Genomic DNA, 20,148 nt, shown 5'->3' with positions numbered 1-20,148 from the left:
CATTTCCAAACCATTATGTTGATCTTGTGCTGTTCAATCAAATGGCCATGGAATCTCAAACCACATGCTTATAAAACAACTGTTTGCACCAAAATGAATCCAGTTCTGTCCATCAGTGTGTGTGTCTGTATATATATATATATATATATATATATATACAGTGGGGATCGAAAGTTTGGGAACCCCTTGCAGAATCTGTGAAAATGTGGATAATTTTACCAAAATAAGAGAGATCATACAAAATGCATGTTATTTTTTATTTAGTACTGTCCTGAGTAAGATATTTTCCATAAAAGATGTTTACATATAGTCCACAAGACAAAAAATAGCTGAAATTATTAAAATAACCACATTCAAAAGTTTGGGAACCCTTGGTTCTTAATACTGTGTGTGGTTACCTGGATGATCTATGACTGTTTTTTTTTGTTTTGTGATGGTTGTTCATGAGTCCCTTGTTTGTTCTGAACAGTTAAACTGAGCACTGTTCTTCAGAAAAATCCTCCAGGTCCTGCAGATTCTTCAGTTTTCCAGCATCTTTTGCATATTTGAACCCTTTCCAGCAGTAACTGTATGATTTTGAGATCCACCTTTTCACACTGAGGATGATTGAGGGACTCAAACACAACAATTAAAAAAGGTTCAAACATTCACTGATGCTCCTGAAGGAAACACGATGCATTAAGAGCCGGGGGTGAAAACTTTTTGAATTTGAAGATCAAGGTAAATTGTACTTCATTTGTCTTCCAGGAAACATGCAAGTATCTTCTGTCGCGTCAGAAGGGCAGTACTAAATGGAAAAATATGATATTTCAACAAAATAAGAATAATTTGGACATCTTCATCCTGTTCAAAAGTTTTCACCCCCCGGCTCTTAATGCATCGTGTTTCCTTCAGGAGCATCAGTGAATGTTTGAACCTTTTTTAATTGTTGTGTTTGAGTCCCTCAATCATCCTCAGCGTGAAAAGGTGGATCTCAAAATCATACAGTTACTGCTGGAAAGGGTTAAAATATGCAAAAGATGCTGGAAAACTGAAGATTCTGCAGGACCTGGAGGATTTTTCTGAAGAACAGTGCTCAGTTGAACTGTTCAGAACAAACAAGGGACTCATGGAGAACCATCACAAAACAAAAAAAACAGTCGTAGATCATCCAGGTAACCACACACAGTATTAAGAACCAAGGGTTCCCAAACTTTTGAATGTGGTTATTTTAATAATTCCAGCTATTTTTTTGTCTTGTGGACTATATGCAAACATCTTTTATGGAAAATATCTTACTCAGGACAGCACTAAATAAAAAATAACATGCATTTTGTATGATCGCTCTTATTTTGGTAAAATTATCCACATTTTCACAGATTCTGCAAGGGGTTCCCAAACTTTCGCATGCCACTGTATATATATATATAATGATTGCGCATTTGGAACATTCTTGTGTTTGACAAGGCCACAAAGCAGGCATTTTCCAGCCTGCTGCATTTTACACATAAATAATACATTGAGTATAATCCACATAAAGCATATCATATGTGCGGCGTAATTTACATAAGCTCCGAGATGACTATTCAGTCACAGTTATGAAGAGAGATAGATAAGACGGTGGAATGTACATGTAATGGTGAGTATTATACATTCATCATACGGAATGTTTGCTGCTTTTTTTTTTTACAAATATTATTTTGTTGAGTAGATTTTTGTATAAATCTATATAGGCTATACATGCTAATTTCTCAGCATGAGAAGATATTTGTTTGTATGTAGAGATTTGCAGATTACGTTTAACACTGAAAACAGTTCTCAGAAAGCATGTTATTGTAGATGCCACATTGTAAAGGGTTTCAAAACCATGGCTTTAAAGGTTAATGTAGTTATTCTATGAAATATTGCTGAAATATTCACCTGGCTCTTCAACTGCTCCTTTTTTGGTCTGTTTGTTCTAATTCGATGCGATTCTTGTGGTGTTAAAGGGATTTTAATGGAGAAGAATTCAATCAGGACTGCATGGTCTGACCAATAGGATTCAGTCTGCTGGAGTGATCACCATAGAAACAGTGTGATTCAAAAACATCGGAAAACACTCGAAGAGATCAAACATACAAAAAAATTAATAAAAAAATAAAGCCCTGGCAGACTAAAAGCAAACAACTTCCCAGCTGTGTGAGTATGTTTTTTATAAACTAATTTCAATCAAATAAACTGAATAAATAACAACAAATCTGCATGAGTATGCAAATATTGAAATATAAAAAAAATCAATCCTGTTATCAGGCACTGAGCGTGAATATCCCACATCAAACGTTTACACTGATGCTTGCCACTCAGATGTTCAATAAGGTATAACTAGTAAATAAGATGCAAATAATGTAAATAGAGAGATACTTTCTCACGCAAAATGATGCAAAATGATCCCTATGATGCAAAAGAGATTGCTAAGCTGTTCTGGATGTCTTTAGTATATTGCTAAGGTGGTTTGGACATTGCTAGATGGAAAGTATCCTGTGATACTGGTTATGATATTCTGGTCCCTAGATGTGGCTTGTCTAAGTAAAGGTGCGGTCACATAAAATTTGTGAACTTCAAAAAAGATCCATTGTAAATAGCATGAAGACCACCTCACACAGAAGTCACTTTCAAACCAATCAGCTTTCTTTTGGTCAACGCAGCGAATCCACATGACCAATTTGAGCCTGTTGCGAAATCTGCGAATCTTGCAGAAAAAAAAAAGTCAAACAAATGTAAATGTTACCACAACTTAAAGGAACAGTTCCCCCCCAAATTTCAATTCTGTCATCATTTACTCACCCACAAGTTGTTCCAAACCTGTATGAGTTTCTTTCTTCTGTTGAGCACAAAAGAAGATATTTTAGAGAATGTCGGTAACCAGACAGTTGCTGGTAGCCATTGACTTCCATAGTATGGAAGTCAATGGCTACCGTCAACTGTTTGGTTACACACATTTTTCGAAATATCTTCTATTGTGTTCAACAGAAAAAAAGAAATTCATACAGCTTTGGAACACCATGAAAGTGAGTAAATGATGACAGAACTTTCATTTTTAACTTTAAGCCTAGAATATTTGAAAAGTTCAGATGCAAAAGCCTCTAAGTGCCGTCTCAAATTTTCTTCTAAAATGAGCATTTTTATCAGGCTTCTATATTTATGTTCAGTTATTTCACTTTAAGTGCATAGAAAAGGACCTATACATTGCCATTAAAGTGAAATTACTGAACCTTAACATAGGAGCGTGAGAAAAATGCTCTTTTAAGATGAAAATTTCAGATGGCACTTAGAGGCTTTTACATCTGAACTCTTCATTTGCAGGCATTTTATCATCTGCCAAGTGAAAACCACAGGTTTGATCGCTTAGAAAAATAAGAGCACAGATCTCCTCAACAAGCCACATGATTTGAGGTATGATTCTTATTCGTAGCACAAATGGTGTGGGACGAGTTTTATTGTTTAACACTTAGGGTTAGGGGTTTGCTCAAATCTCTAACCCTGAACAGTAATGATAGTTAGGCATGTTTCAGCAAACACCACTAACAAAAAACTCTTCCTTAAAGAAATCAGTATGACCACGGTGTGGTGTTTTTCTCTCTGGTGAATCATTGCTATCTCTGAACACCCTGTCTTTGACTCTCTAACCCTTAATCTTGCCCTCAGGGGCCCATCACTGTCTGGCGCTGGTGCGATGCTCGCAATGATCGGCTGGTTGCTTGGTGACGCCTCCGAAAACCTCCACCTCACGGCTGGTCCATGGGACTACATTACCCAGCATCCCCGTGCTGCAGTGGGCAAGAGCAGAGAGCTCCATGTGTGAAAGCGGCCGGTCCCACATGTTAAACTCAGACAGCTCTCCCACCATAGCCCGCGACGCCTCGAAACGAAGACCGCCCACTGAGCTCTGCAGGAGACAGGAAATACAGTGGAAAAAATTATTTTTCGAAATATTAAATAAGTCGAAGTTTGATGGTATTTTACAGGAAAATATTATTTCCATTTTTGGTTTTCCTTATAATTTTGTTTATCATAGTCAGTCCACAGCTTAAAAGCACAACCTCAGACTATATAAGACAACATGGACCAGAGGATGAGTTTGAGCTCTACTGGGTCTAATGAAAGGATAAGTACGCTGGAGTTTACCGAGAGAGGGATGAAGAGGACAGGGAAAGGCAAAGGAAAGGATAAACAAAAGGGTGTGTTTCGGATTTGGTTTGTGTTGATGGTAACTTTTACATGCTGTGTGAATACCAAATACTGCTCATCTTGACCTACCACCGTCTGGCAACCTGTTACAACGGCCAACATCTGACGTACCTGTTCTTGGCCAAGTATGAGAGTTCCTCCCGGTCGGATGCTGTGACGGGTTGCCAGGTCACTTCCTTCAAGCTTTAGTTTGCCCCCTAAGTAGGCATGCCACGCTCCAGCTCTCCGGTTCCAGCTCACACACATATGCTGCCATCTGCCCACTGTTAAGTTCAGAGGTAACGGTGCCACCTACAGGATGGAGGATCAAAAAATATTCAAATTACAATCCAAAAAGACTGATCCTGAGATCCATGTGCTTGGATAAGACCAGTCTGCACTTTAGAAAGAAAGCCTGGCAGATTATCTGACTGTCCACTATTACAGCTAGAACACCAGCAAAACAATTCAATCAAGTAAGAGCAGTCAGAGGTCAAACCAAGCATCTGTTCATCTTTTCCTAAAAACATCCCTTAAAAATCCAAATAGAATGTCTCCTGAAAATTCACTTTTCCTTTTAAAGGCTGTTTACACCATGGACAATAACTATAATAACTATACAGGATTATGAATCATTCTAATTATATGAGAATAGGAAAGTCCACAACACAGAGGATGATTTTTGACAGCCAATCAGAATACATCCAGTTTTTCAATGCTCAGATTTTAAGCAACATTCAAGTTACTGGCAGCGTTAAACAGTTAATGTTAACACTACTCTCCGCTGGTGTGGATGCTTATTGTTCTTGGGCCTTTAAGCTCAATATTATGGGTCTAATTCCAATGTGCTGCTTTACCATTTTTTTCTATGTATAGCTGATTCTGTGACCTAAGCTCGTTGAGTTCCTTTGCCAAATGCAGACAGTATACCATAATCAAATATAGAGTTTCCAGTAATACAGATTCAACGGTGCCACAACACTGCATCTATAACTTGACCAGTTCAGTTTGACTACAAAACCAAGGACTCCTAAGCTATTCATTTCATTGAATCAACAACAAACAGTGCAACCAATGTAGTCTAAATCTTGAGTGAATGACTCTTATGAGCCATTCTTGTAAGTGCATTAAAGGGAAACAAATTACCCCCAGGGCATCCAATATATAGGTGACTTTGTTTCTTCAGTAGAAGACAAACGAAGATTTTTAACTCAAACCGTTGCAGTGGTTCAGAGGTAAAAAATGACATAAATACTGTTCAGTTTCTTGCACAGATCGATCGTTTTGTGTCTTTAGACCTCAATGTATCGCCACGAGCCGCAGGGTTTAATTTGGTTTTGTCTGTGTATGTTTTTTTGACTCTCAAAGCCGTGGGTCCCATTGACTGCCATTGTATGACTGACAGACTGCAACGTTTGAGTTAAAAATCTTTGTTTGTGTTCTACTGAAGAAACACAGTCACCTACATCTTGGATGCCCTGGGGGTAAGCAGATAAACATCAAAGTTTCATTTTTGGGTGAACTATCCCTTTAAAAACAAAAAGTCCAGCTCTCGAACAAATAGTCTTTTATGAGCCAGTTCTTTGTAAGGTAACTAAATCAAACAGCACAACCAGTATTGACCACTTCCTGAAGAAATGATGAGCCAGTTCTTTTTAGTGTATCAAAAACATACACAATCAGTGACAGTGACCGATCCCTGAACGAATGACTCTTATGAGCCGATTCTTTTTAGTGAATCAGACAAATGCAGCACATCACTGAAGTGCAATTCCTGAATGAATAATTCCAATTAATCGGTTCTTTTTAGTATCAAACACATAAAACTTAGGACTTAACTCACTTAAAACTTAAGACTTAAGAATTAAGATACACATGTGACAGCAGTATTTTGTAAGGACAAGATTAAAATCATTGAATGATATTTTGTGAAATATAACATTACTTTAAATATTTATTCATTACAAGTATTAAGTGAATTGTTAAGAAGAATCAGAATCATGTCTTCACGTGATTGTCAAATTTGATTCTGTGATGCTCTACCTCATTATTAATGATGAGCTCAATGGGTCCATGAACCAACTGCTGAAGCACTAATTCATGGCTCTGGTCAGTAACAGCATAAGAAGCTACTGTTCCCAAGATGCTCTTTGCAGGTTTGATCCACATGCAGGCAGTCAGAGCGTGGAGGGCTGGGATTTCCTGCTTTACAGTGGCGTACATGGACGTGCTGCGCACAGGGAACGAGAGCCTGTAACCCTCTGGAAACTTGTTCTCAGAGAGACCTGTGAGAATAACATGAGAAACAGAAAGAGAAAGAATGACAAAAAATGGATTAATTAAACCTAAGCACAGAGAAGACAACACTAAGACTCAAAAAGCATGTTTCAGGTTCAATAAAAGTTAAGCTCTAATGACAGCATCTCTGACCTGCTGTCGATTACCACAGAAAAATAATTTTGACTTATTGTACAACCAAACAAAAATGTGCCGAAAGTTTTCCACAGGATTTACAGTGAAAATGCACAACTAAATTAATCTTCTAGTACCACTATAACAAAATATAAGCTGCTTTTAAAGCATAGAGCTGAACTTGTTTTGAACTCTGAATTATTATAATTAATTTATATTACACATTCCTTTGTCCATCCACAGAGTGAAACTTTACTTAGTCTCATGTTGTTTCAAAACTGTAAAGAAGATATATTGGAGAGTGCTAGGAACCAAACCACAATGGAGCCCACTGACTTCCAGACCAAAAATAACTAAATAAAACACTGCAGCATGCACTCAACACTCAAAATATCTCCTTTTATATTCTACAGGAGAAGGAAAAGAACGTCATACAGTTTTGTAACAAAACATGAGAGTAAACATTGACACAATTATCATTTTTGGATGAACTATCCCTTTAAGAAGCTCTTGGTAAAATAGGTGTTTTAATCAATATTTCTTCCAGCAGTAAATCCAACCTCTGCCTCACCTTTCTCCAGGCTGCTTATCCGCTGGTGTACAGTGTCCAGTCCGTAGTCAATATGCTCTTGATGTTTCTGTGTCTCTTTCCGCAGCGCTTTCCTCTCTTCCTCCAGCAGTTTTATCTTTCTCTTCAGTTCTCCTTCCAGATCCTCCACTCGTCTCTGTGTAGCAGCCACTGGTGTACGAGCAGCACTTGCTGCTTTCTGTGAGCTGGTGTCTGTGTGATTGAACGCTGGTGGTGCCATTTCAGACTGCAAACGAGACAGTGATCATTAAATGAACTTTAATGAAAAGTAGCCTAAATATTATATGGCTATTTAATGTTCTTGTTCTGTGCATAGTGATATAACAACCACACAAATGAATGGTTTATTACACTCTTAAAAATAAAGGTGCTTCACGATGCCATAGAAGAACATTTTTGTCTAAATGGTTCCATCAAGAAACTTTAACATCTGAATGAGATTCTAAAAAGGTAAGAAAGAGATGGTTCTTTAAAGATCCTTTGACTGAATGGTTCTTCTATGGCATCGCTCGAAGAACCTTTTGAAGCACCTTTATTTTTATACTCAAAATGGTTATTTTGAAAACTGTTATGCATCAAACCCTGCCCAAATTTAAGATTTCATGAAAACGTCCATCACACTGAATGTTTAAAGGGATAGTTCATCCAAAATGCAAATTCTGTCATTGTTTACCCCCTCAAGTTGTTCCAAACCTGTATTAATTTTTTTTTCTAAACAAAAAAATAAGAAGCTTTGACAAATATATAGCGTTTCTGGTCCCCACTGACTTCCATAGTATTTTTTTTTTTCCATACTACGGCAGTCAATGGGAACCAGCAATGGTTGGTTTCAAAATATCATCTTTTGTGTTTCGACAAAGAAAGAAACTCATGCAGATTTGGAACAACTTGAGGGTGAGTAAACTATGACAGTATTTACATTTTTGGGTAAACTATCCCTTTAAGGAGACCCATTACAAACCATCACAACACAGTTGCATGCAATAACAAATTCTATTCTATTCTATTCTGGGAAAAGCTCACAGTCATCTGTACCAGCTAGCTTGCAGAGCTGTCATTCACAGCTGCAGGAGTCCATAATATGCTTTCAGTGGAGTGTAATGTTTCTCATCTCTCCCCTGCTGTCACACATGCTATAGGCACTGATTGGAGAGTACCAACAATAGGCTATTCGTGGTTTACACTCTAAAATATAACTACTGTTTACCATTTAATTTTCTTTTGATGCAAAATATTGGTTATTTAATACCGTTATGCTATATTTACCTTCTAGGACTAGGTCTAGATTTACATTAGACTGCTAGATTTGGGTTAGATGGAGGTTAATCAGATGCTCTGGAGGTGGTCCTGATGATGGAGATGTAATTTGTTCCTTCTATTGCCTCATAAACCATAAAAACTGCACACGCAGCCTATATTTCCTTGGAAACCCAATCAGGGAGGCGCATCTAGCGCGCAGCGATATATCAGGGCCGAGGCGCGTGATCGTACGTGAGCGGAAACGCAAACGATCTGCTCGCAGGAGAGATGAAGTTTAGGAGCACACTGCAGCACATTCACCGACCTGCTCAAAATAGGCTCCTGCCACCACACTGATCGCGTTTATCAACAGGTCAGACAGTCTCTAACATCTAGCACCAGCTGATTTTATGAACAGGTCAGTGACGTACACTCATTTAAATTATTCAGTGTTTTTTTTTTTTTTTAAATAAACAATTATTATTATTATTTTGCATTTTTAAATTTAAATTAGGCCAATTTTGATGTGCTTAAAACAGCGATGGAGAAAAAAAAGACAAAAAAAGGCTCATTAAATGTTTTAGTTTTTAAAAATTAAAAAAGAAGGAATTTCGTTAAAAATATTATATATATTTATATCCGTCTTTTATCCGTCTAATATGGCTAATCCGTCTAAAATGTGACGTAACAAACACGCAGGGAGCCATTTTGTTGTCATGTGACTTTAATATTATATTTTTGCAAGACAAATTTAGATATTTTGACGTTTTTATAAAAAGGCACGAATAAAAACAAATAGAGCAACCGTAGGAAAATCTTATTCATAATTTTAAAAATGATATTTATTATAATATTTCACAAATACTTTACCTTAAATGTTTTCATATATATATATTTTATAGGAAGTATATATATTTTATAGGAAGTCATATTTTAATTTGAAAACCCATAACATTTTCCTGAGATTTTGCTTTATGACAAACAATTTGAAAATTATTCAGATTTAAATGACAATTACAAAATATAATCATATTTCCATAAGGATGTAAAAAAATTCACTAAATAAAATTTAGCCATCTTTAAAGACCGAGGAGAGGATGTGGTCATGGTGAAACGTCCAATCATTTAGTATCTCTATAAAGCCCTGAATGTGCTCTGTTCAGGACATCCAGACTTAAAACGTGAGGTCTCAGAGAAATTCACTAAAGCAGTCCACTACAGAGGCAAAACACAATAGCTGGGTCTCATATGTATGTGTGTGTGTGTGTGTGTGTGTGTGTGTGTGTGTGTGTGTGTGTGTGTGTGTGTGTGTGTGTGTTTGTGTGTGTGTGTGAAGAGTTCAGATGCAAAAGCCTCTGAGTGCCGTCTGAAATTTTCTTATACAATTATCATTTTTCTCAGGCTTTTGTGTTTATGTTCAGTTGTTTCACTTTAATGGCAATGAACAATGAAAATAACCTATTTATGAAGTTAAATGACTGAATCTATAGGCTATAGGAACCTGATATATATATATATATATATATATATATATATATATATATATATATATATATATATATATATATATATATATATATATATATATATATATATATAAACCAACATGATTAGAAACATGTTTGATAGATTTCCTTATTTTATCATCTCAGCCATCCTTATTTGTTATCCACCCATAAACTGTTGATCATCTCACGCATATTCTCGACCCCTTTGTTAAAATAACGCATTTATAAGGTCTTGCGCCTTCCTTACCTCCAGTTTCTCAATGCGGTCTTTCATTTGAGTTATGGCATGCACCAGGTCCTCCATCGGATGAGAGGTCCGCATCGAGGACCCCGCATCGTCCCGCATCATGAGTTGCTCCTTATTCTCCTTCCGCGCATCCCCAAGTCCCGCGCTCCGTTCCGGGACCCTGCGTCCCTTCAAGCCAGTCTCGCATTCCGAGAGCTTTCCCGTTAGCTCCCGTATGGTTCTCTGATCCGTGAGGATCTCATCCTTCTGCTGCAGGACGGTCTGCCGGAGCTCCTCGGCGGTGGTGCGCAGGTGCCCCCAGTCCTCTCCCGCGTATAACGACGGGTCGTCCGCTTGTTGCTGAAAGTTTTTGGGGTTGCACTTACCGGCGGGGACAGGGGTGCAGATGAGTCTGCTGTAGGTGACCTGCTGCTCGCTGCCTCCGGTCCCTAGTCCCGTTAAACCGTAGAAGGTTGGCGCCTCCGGTCCTCCTCGTTCCCTGCTGGTCACATCGGTACCGTGAAGAGCGTCGAGCGGTCCTGCTCGGGCCACGGACCCGGTGGAAAACGCCTTCCCGGTTGCGTCCGGTGAGAGTGAATGGTTGACAGCGAGGGGCTGCGCGGCGGCCGCGGATGCCGGTGGAGATCCGCTGTGAACCGCGGCGATGATGCATATAACCGCTCCGATAAACGCCACCATCCCGGCGGCCAAAATAACAACGATGAACTTCAGGGTGGCGGTTAAAAAAAAATCAGTGATTAGAAACAAAAGATAAAGGGGAGATATGGACCTTAAGAGTGAATTAAGTTCATCAGTAAATTCTTCAACGCACGAAATCAACAGCTTCTGTAATGAGCCTGTTCTCGTGCAGGACGCGTCTCTCTATGCCTCATCTCGGTATTATCGTGGGGACAGCAAGAGGTGGGGGCTTAGCTTACACATCGGGGTGGGCTGCACTTGCGAGGGAGGTGGAGGCAGCACCCGCCTCATGTCAGACCAATGTGAGCTAGACTTCATTCAGCCTAGTCTGAAAAAAATACCTGGAGTGCTTAGGAAAGCAAGTATGCTGGATACAAGACAGGTGTCTGCGTCGGTCTAACCATATATCTCATCCATACTAACTCTTATCCATACTATAGGGAGACTGGGAAAAATTGATTACATGATCTAAACCTTTTTTTTTCTTAGGTTTTACATTAAACTTCTGTCATCATTTACTCAACCTTGTTCCAAATCAGTTTTTTTTAACACAAAAGAAGATATTTTGAAGAATGTTGGTAACCAAACAGTTGACGGTAGCCATTGACTACCATAGTATTTTTTTTTTACCATTTGCATAGTATTGGTTTCCCACATGTTTTTAAATTTGGAATACAAATGCAAAAAGTAGGCTATAAATTTAGTAAGCAAAACGTACGGTGCCATCAATGCCATTAGATGTTGAATAGCGAACATTCTCACAATGTAGGCCATATCAGATTTTCAAAATTCATTGCAACATTTCTGAAAACATATAGTTTACAAAAGTTTATAAAAACCAAAAAGAGATGGCACACATATAATGAGATAAAAAGTCACAGTTCACTTTTTATTTTGTGGTAGAAACACACAAAAAAACAGATGTGAGATGTAAACTCAGAATTCAGGAGAAAAAATTCAGAAAACATCTTGCAAAAAAAAATAAAAATCTGAATTGTGAGATAAATAATAAAAATATTTTTGTAATAAAAACAAGTTGTGCCAACATATTTGTGCACCCTCCTGTCGTCATTAATGAGCATCCCAGCAGGTAAGCGTGGAAACCTCGGAGTCCCCTGTGATCCCACACTGTCCCTGGTGAAGCGTGAAATCACCGAGCGCATGCAGGGGGACATTAGTGTCCTGGATAAGCATGACCTCATCATTTCATATGCAGCAAGTCTACGGGGTCACCCTTTTATGTGTAATCCACCTCCACACTCACACACTCACACACACCACGCGTGCATGAGACACCCACAGCAGAAGATTAACACACATTTATATCAAATAATCCCTAACGATCATGTTTTATGGGGGGATTTCTGTCTTTCTGGAGGCTTTATGTTATTTCAAACTTTAAATAAGAAATTGTGGATGTTGACTCCAATTCAGCTGTTTTTGCCAAGTTCCCAAACACTCTGCATTAGAGATGGATTCAGTGATGGAAGACAGGCTGTCAGATTTAAGGATCCATTTGGGAAGAGTGCCTCTTTTTATTTCAAAACCTCCTTGATTAAAATAGCATTGTGTTGGTGTTATTGCATAATGAAGTCACATCCAATGAGATGTTTGATTGGATCAAAGTAAACAGGACATTTTTTTAAACGTGCATGAATTCATCCTGTTATTGCTGTTACATAATCAGAAAAGATCTGATCTGGTCACGCTCTCCTCATACAGCCACCATCATTCTCATCTAGAAAATGAACATCCTCCAACACATTCCCTGTCTCTTAAAACATCAGCCATGATCGTCCATAAACTTTCTGTGAATTCCTAGTAAGTCGAGTGATTAAACTCCTATTATTGAGATTTATTGGCCACAAGTACAGCCTTATGGGCCTGGATTTGATTCATTGTGTTCAGTGGAGCTGGTGGCTGCCAGCTGCTGTTTTGGAAAAATGTGCAGCAGAGGTAAGAGAGGGAGAGGAGAGGGAATACTATTCCTGATTTCATTAAAAGCTAAAGTGGAACAGCAGTCTAAGAATGGAGTGTGTCACTCGAAAACAGAAAGACCAACTGTGCTGTGTAAGAAAGACTAAGAAGGCCACTGCCTCAATATATAAAACCTATCTGAGTACAACTGGATTTAATAGTACAACAATATTCAGTGGCATAGCAGGTTATGCAATATAACCTTGAAAGTGGCCTTCTAAAATGGCCTAACATAGATACAATGTATTCTCTATACTCACTCTTTTTAATCCTCAATGTACAAGTTAAGTGTCTCACGACTAATGGCATAATAATAAACCCTCTTCTCTTTCAGGGAGCAGATTGTTGTTCCTTTTAAAGTGTTTTAGTGCTGGCCTCTAGTGGGCAGTAACATTAGAGCCCTCTGGAAATTAAAACTGTTTGGACAATTAAAGTTGATGCTCATGTATAAATATATTTAAAAAGTAACAAGGCCCAGAAACTTGTTGGAATAATAAGAAAACTTGATTTATTTGAAGAGGAATGAAGAGACCCCTTAAATTTTTTCCCTTCTTTTCTTTCTCAGAATATATGTAAGTTTATTGGTACTTTGTATTTATGTTGTATATGTGCCTTGCTTAATATTTATTTATTTATATGTATATTCTGTTCAATATGTTCAATAAAAAAATAAAAAACTTAAACTTGATGCTTGGGTTGGTTTCCACGCAGATCAGTGTTTGTTCTTGACTAAAATGGCTTTTTTTCAGTGAAGCAAAGACAGAACTAGCCTATTATAATCTAAGATTGGACAAATCTGTAAAAGATATAAGAAAAAAATCCACAGTAGCCAATACTAAACTCGCCTGTACCGTGAAAAATGGCCGCATTAATCACAACCACGATTAACTTTAAAATCGACATGTACATTATATCAGAATATGCTGAAACCATTTTTATGCATTGACTTCTAGTTTAGAAAATGTGGGAGGAGCTTGGAGCTTTAAACGAAAGTGAAATGGATAACGAACTTTAGACAAGAGATCGTACATTTAGACATTTTAAAATACAGATATTTAGAGATTCACACAGGTATGTGATGGAAATATAATATGTCATATTTTTTCAATGTTGTAATGAGAGGACAATTTATAATGGTTCCTTAAAGAAGACTGGCTGTGGCTGTTAAGCAAATTAGTGAGTCAAACATTCATTCATTGCACTGAAATGGAATGAGAATGTTATTAAAAGTAGGCTATATTTTGCATGTATTTTCATAAGCTTTAAAATATGTCATACGATCAGAAACAGGACATTAGCTGCCTGCAGACATAGGTTACTTCAAAAACAGCAGTGGCTTGTAATTACGAAGCTAATGTTTGTTGGACATGTGTATTGAGTGATAGGCCTATAGGCTATAGCAGCTATGTTTTCTGTGTTTTGCTCTTGTATTTGTTTTTCTTAATTACAAAATAAAACTGACAAATCTATAAAAAGTCTAGATGTCAGTCATGATTAGGCCTGTAGACAAACTGAGAACTTGACTTCTGCACAGAATATGGCTGCTGTAAGCATGGATATTGTGTTTCAAAAAAGGCCAATTTCACTATCCCAAATAGTATTGTGTATCAGTGTGTATATGAGATAAAACTACTATATTACCCATAATAGGGGCCCTGGCTTGGGATTCGTTTTAAAAACGACTTGTTTCAGTGATTCAGACTCCACTCTTTCTTTTGAAAGACTATGACTTTATACACGGTGCACTTTCAGATTTAAAACTTTACAGGATATTTTCATTCACTTAGAGCTGTGTTACACACTGCATGAAAGGTATTTTTCAAAAATCCATAATAGAGGCACTTTAATGTGAATTTTGAATTTTTTAACATAGGTATTTTTTATTTTATTTTTATTTTTTTTATTTAGGAAGAGTAGAAATGCCAAAACCCTAATGTAACTTTACTCTTTAACAGAAAATGAAAAGCTGAACTCCGGTTAAGCTTAAGTTTTTTTTTTCTTGTTACTTGGTAATGTGCATGATTTGTGCTCTTTAAAATCAGCTCATATGGTCATGGTTTATACTGTGAAACGTGTGTTAAGTGTGTTTTTACTTTTTTCCTGAAAAGGCCTAAAGAGCAATGGCAGAATCTTTACCAACACCACCCAAACAAAGAGAGGCCAGGAGCAAGAATATAGACATACCTCCATGTAAGTCGGTATAAGGGAATGAATGATTTGTTAATTTCTGTATATTTTTATTTATTTATTTATTTTACAAATGTAATGCAATCTTTTCATCATTTGTCTTTCTTTCAGTCCTGACATCCTCAAGTGGTCCTCTAACTGAGGAACTTCAGTGTTCAGTGTGTCTGGATCTGTTCACCAATCCGGTCACCATCCCATGTGGACACAGCTTCTGTAAGAGCTGCCTGAATCAGTGCTGGGACGAGAGTGAGGATTGCTGCTGTCCACTCTGTAAAGAAACATTCAGTAATAGACCAGACCTCAAGATCAACACAGCGCTCAGACAAGTCGTGCAGCTCTTTAAAGGAAAGTCTGGTGTGACAAAATCTGAAGTGCTCTGTGACATCTGTGATGATAGAAAGCTGAAAGCCCTGAAGTCCTGCCTGGTGTGTCAGAGCTCTTACTGTGAGACTCATCTGGAGCCGCATCACAGAGTCCCACGATTAAAAAAACACAAACTGATAAATGCTGTCGAAAATCTGGAGGACTATATATGCGAGCAACATGAGAGACCTCTGGAGCTGTTCTGTAGAGATGATCAGACACCTGTGTGTCCAATCTGCACTGTTACAGACCACAAGAACCACAACACTGTTCCTCTGGAGGAGGAGAGTGAGGAGAAGAAGGCATGAGCTATAATAAATATATTTCTTTCAAAAGATGGAAAATCTATAAGTGATGTGTGTCCATCTGTTTATAGATTCAAGTGATGAAGATACAAACAGATCTGCAGCAGATGATCCAGGACAGAATGAAGAAGATTCAAGACATCAAACACTCAGCAGAACGCAGAAAAGTACAAATATTGATATTTTTATTTATCAGAATGGTTTGATTTGTTTTATAAATCAAGTTCTTAAATTGCAAATAAAAATGGAATCTGTACATTGATCATTTTTTAGCAAAATATGATGAAAGAAAAGGTGGACAGCACTGAGTTCTTCACTGTTCTGAGGCGCTCCATTGAGAGATGTCAGGCTGAGCTGCTGGAGAAGATGGAGGAGAAGCAGAAAACAGCAGAAAAACAGGAAGAAGTTCTCATTAAAGAGCTGCAGCAGGAGATCACTGAGCTCAAGAGGAGAGACAGTGAGCTGGAGCAGCTCTCACACACTGAAGATCACCTCCACCTCATACAGGTCTGTGTCCTCTGTCTCTATATGCTCGGTGGAAATGTAGAACATCACAGGTCATCTCTGTAACTTCCTATGTTGAAAAAATTCTCCTTTCTCCTCCTGTAGAGTTTCCCAGCAATGTTTAAACCTTCCAACACTAAGCAGTGGCCTGATATCAGTGTTAACACTTCTGTGAGTCTGAACACCATCAGAGCAGCTCTGACTCAGCTGCAGCAGACTCTAGATGAGAAACTCAGTCAAACCGGTAACTGAATATCACATTTATATTTATACATTTGCCATTTTATCAGTTCTTGCATCACCTGGGCTGGGAAGTCAATTCATGAGCAACTGGTGAGCAAGTTTTTTTTTTTCCTCTTGACAATTTTCTGGGGATAAATCAAGCTTAACAAGCCTTATGTCAGAAATCCCTGCTGCAAAATGATAATGTATAATTAGATGAAAATCTGAGAGTATTGTAGTTTTTTTAAATACCACAAACAAGATGCACTGAATTCTTTGATAATACATATAGAACTGAATATCTTTTATCATCATTTATCTCCACAGAGCTTAAGAGGATGTGCTTATATGCAGGTACACTGTGTGATATGCACAGATCTCTCACTTTCACAAATAATAATAGCTGAAGTTCATGAACTCTTTAAATACATCAAAATCTTCTTTCTCTGGCAGTGGATGTGACTCTCGATCCTGAAACAGCTCATCCTAAACTCATACTGTCTGATGACGGAAAACAAGTGAGCCGTGGAGACATTAAGCGTGATGTCCCAGACAACCTGGAGAGATTTGATTATTGTATCTTTGTATTGGGGAAAGAGGGATTCTCCTCAGGGAGATTTTATTTTGAGGTGCAGGTGAAGAAGAAGACTGAATGGAATTTAGGAGTGGCCAGAGAATCTGTTTTAAGGAAAGGGCGCATCACACTGACACCACAGCATGGATACTGGGCTATATGGCTGAGGAATGAGGATGTATACAAGGCACTTGGAAATCCCTGGCTTGTACTCTCTCTGAGAGTGAAGCCCCAGAAGATAGGAGTGTTTGTGGATTACGAGGAAGGTCTGGTCTCCTTTTATGACGTGGTGTCAAGGTCTCATATTTACTCTTTCACTGGTCAGACCTTTAATGGGAAACTCTATCCATACTTTTGCCCATCAGAAAAGAAAGATGGTAAAAACTCAGCCCCAATGATTATCTCACCTGTCACGAATGAATGTGCACCCCATATATGAAAAAATATCAAAAGGAAATTGTCTTATTATATATTTGAGAAATATCACAGGAGCTACCATGATGCTGTTCTGTCTGACATGTGATCTTAAATAGGCACGAGTGCCACGTGTATCAAAACCATGATGATATTCAGACCAACAGCACAACTGTGATATTACTTTTATACAACAGTTCTGTAAACAAGAGGTTAAACAGATAGTTCACCCCCCAAAAAATGTGAACAATTGACGGTAGCCATTGATTTCAGCAATGGCTAGAGTCAACTATTTGGTTACCAACATTCTTCAAAATATCTTCTTTTGTGTTCAGCTGAAGAAAGAATCTCATACAGGTTTGGAACAAGTTGAGGGTAGATAAATGACAGAATTTAAATTTGTGTGTGAACTATCCCTTTAATAACAAGCAACTCATGTTAAAATGCAGGACTGAATTGGATGGAGGCTTACCCTCCCCCACTTTAAGTGATCTGTTATTACTCCAGCTCCACTCCTTTTCAGTCTTAGAGAAAGAATGAAAAAACACTGACACTTCATCATAAAAAAACAAAACAAAACCAAAAACGCTGTGAACACAGACTAGTGGAGTAATATAAACACTGAAATATCTCAGAGCTGTTATTAATATCAATGTTTCTTTTTACCCATCTTTGCCTGTGAAAGTGAAATTGCATGTTAAATGTTGCAACTATGTTGATTACATGAAATTAAATGGCACCATCTGAATAAAGACCTCGATAAACTGAAACAATGTCTTGTCTGGAAAACTGCTGATAATATTTGATCTTCCATACTGTACATTCCCTGAATTCAACCTGTGTTAGGTTGTATTGATATGATCAGTATGCACACAAATGAACACTGCATAATTTGCAAAATCTCAAATGCAATTTCTTTATTAAAACAGGGTCAGTGAGCTTAGCTACACTTTTACTTCAAAGATGGTACAAAAATTGCCATGATTTTCAACACTTTGTCAATTACAAATCTGTACACAATACATAATCAAAGCAATGAAAAATAATGATCATTTTGCTATGGCCAGTACAGAATAAAAATCAAGCATGAAGTTATTATATAAAAATTAATATTTACAACAAAAACGACCAAATCAAATGCATAAATCATTCACATAATCATCACTGGCTAACAAGCGGCTTCGGACAGAAGGGGGGAAAAAAGAAAAAGGTTCACACATGGTTCAAAAATTATTTACATTTAAAACAATCGGCATGAGATGGAGTTTATAACTCAGAACTTATAACAATGGGGATGAAGAACATATTCCCTTTTTCTCTCAAACACACAATCACCGAGAGAAGCCCGATCAATGTCAGGCTACACAGAACAGATCAGAAGTTACATTCTCAAACATTTGGGGCATTAATGATCCGCGCGTATTCGGTGTGCTTTATAAGTCAGATCTGGCTGAATGTTGGCCTGAACGTTTGAAGGTTCACAAGAAGTTGAAGTCTTATATAGCTAGTCCAATATATTAGCCGATTATAAGATGTTTGATTGACGTAAAATAAAAACTCAGGAAATACGGTTAGAAACTTTTCATTAAAATCTATAGGATATTTAATTGTCTTAGGAAATCGAGTTAGAAAGGAAGTGAGAACAGTCTGAAGGACTGTGATGGGTCTGCTGGATGTAGTTTGAATGCTTTAGGATGAGATAACCTAGGTGTGCACAGCATAATAGCATTGCATTGGCTTTGTCAAGGCAACATAAAAAGTTTAACACAATGCTTTGTATACAAAAGTAACAGGAAATTCATGTCCATTCTGACGAACATGAAACCGGAGCTGCACACACTTTCTAAGAAAGTAATGCCACATATTCAAACTTCACTCAAATTAATCACACCAAAATAAGAACCATGTATGATCAGTCTGAAAATATTTACATATTCCTTTGCACAAAGGCACGACTGCATTAACGTTAAATCATTTTAAATAACACTAACATGAAAACATGCATTCTAAGGGCTGAGGAATTTCCAATTCCTCAAATTTCCAAAAATATGGCTGAAAAACAACTTCATTCCAATAAAAATCCATTTTATACAGGTCAATGGGAGAGTGTGTCCTTAAAACATCCTCATCATGGAGGTTTGAGCTAAACTGTCAGCAGATGTGGAGGAATAATAAGAGTCAGGATTCAGCGGGATAAACAGAATGATGCCCTGAACTCAGAGCCAATCTCCTGACGGGGATTTTGAGAGGAAATCTTGATTCTCAGTCCCTCTCAATGCACAAGTCTTGGAGTGCTGGTTAAGTGGGATTACAGGGGAGGCCATATGGATCAGAAGATTCAGTGTTTGCTGAAAATATCAGGGCTTTAAACCAACAATGTTGGTGCAAGCTGCAGAGAGCAGGACTGAGAGCTTGATCTTGATGACATAAATAGATATTCATAAGCAATAAAGTTTTTAGAGAAGCTTCAAGCACAAAGTTCATAAATTGCTTTAACTTACTCTGAAACAGACCACAAATGCAATCCAAAAAATTAACATATTAATGAGATTACACATCGAAGAGCTTCCATTTTAAATAGCAACGTCACATAAATTAAGGTTAATTAATGTAATCTAGAGTGGCGCTTCTGGCGATTCATTTTGAGTCAATCAAGTCCTGACTTTAAAATAAGGTATATAAAGGCATGCCAAGAACATAAGAGAAACTATACTATGAGCTCAGTTTATGACTCTAAGCAAAGC

At 37.7% G+C, this 20,148-nt stretch overlaps 2 protein-coding genes across 3 annotated transcripts; one reads left to right on the top strand and one right to left on the bottom strand.

Moving 5' to 3' along the window:
• Window positions 1–1,667: 1,667 nt before the first annotated feature.
• Window positions 1,668–11,075, bottom strand: LOC306857308 (neuronal pentraxin-2-like). Its single transcript, XM_079397196.1, has 5 exons — window positions 10,181–11,075; window positions 7,169–7,412; window positions 6,229–6,470; window positions 4,318–4,497; window positions 1,668–3,904 (listed from the first exon to the last, which is right to left on the bottom strand). Exons 1-5 carry the CDS (start codon window positions 10,856–10,858, stop codon window positions 3,671–3,673), a joined length of 1,578 nt encoding a protein of 525 aa, XP_079253322.1. The 5' UTR covers window positions 10,859–11,075; the 3' UTR covers window positions 1,668–3,670.
• A 2,725-nt stretch (window positions 11,076–13,800) lies between these two features.
• LOC306857296 (E3 ubiquitin-protein ligase TRIM39-like) lies at window positions 13,801–18,171 on the top strand. Of its 2 annotated transcripts, none has more exons than XM_079397176.1 (8): window positions 13,801–13,906; window positions 14,944–15,025; window positions 15,134–15,687; window positions 15,762–15,857; window positions 15,964–16,197; window positions 16,300–16,438; window positions 16,744–16,770; window positions 16,870–18,171. In XM_079397176.1, exons 2-8 carry the CDS (start codon window positions 14,956–14,958, stop codon window positions 17,427–17,429), a joined length of 1,680 nt encoding a protein of 559 aa, XP_079253302.1. In that variant the 5' UTR covers window positions 13,801–13,906; window positions 14,944–14,955; the 3' UTR covers window positions 17,430–18,171. The 2 variants fall into 2 exon arrangements, with proteins under 2 accessions (XP_079253302.1, XP_079253303.1); XM_079397177.1 differs by having other exon boundaries at window positions 13,806–14,011.
• The last annotated feature ends 1,977 nt before the right edge of the window (window positions 18,172–20,148 follow it).

This window comes from Barbus barbus, assembly GCF_936440315.1.
Source record: "Barbus barbus genome assembly, chromosome: 3".
NCBI lineage: Eukaryota > Metazoa > Chordata > Actinopteri > Cypriniformes > Cyprinidae > Barbus > Barbus barbus.
Note: the sequence above shows the minus strand (reverse complement) of the source record. Positions and strands in the feature narration are given on the sequence as shown.

Bases quoted from the DNA above. Each gene is read 5' to 3' on its own strand.
- LOC306857308 (XM_079397196.1), bottom strand. From the start codon at position 10,858: ATGGTGGCGTTTATCGGAGCGGTTATATGCATCATCGCCGCGGTTCAC. The intron at 7,413-10,180 runs GTAAGGAAGGCG...TCTCGTTTGCAG, and splicing joins ACCGCATTGAGAAACTGGAG to TCTGAAATGGCACCACCAGC. The intron at 4,498-6,228 runs GTAGAGCATCAC...TCCATCCTGTAG, and splicing joins AGCTCATCATTAATAATGAG to GTGGCACCGTTACCTCTGAA.
- LOC306857296 (XM_079397176.1), top strand. From the start codon at position 14,956: ATGGCAGAATCTTTACCAACACCACCCAAACAAAGAGAGGCCAGGAGC. The intron at 15,026-15,133 runs GTAAGTCGGTAT...TCTTTCTTTCAG, and splicing joins GAATATAGACATACCTCCAT to TCCTGACATCCTCAAGTGGT. The intron at 15,858-15,963 runs GTACAAATATTG...ATCATTTTTTAG, and splicing joins ACTCAGCAGAACGCAGAAAA to CAAAATATGATGAAAGAAAA.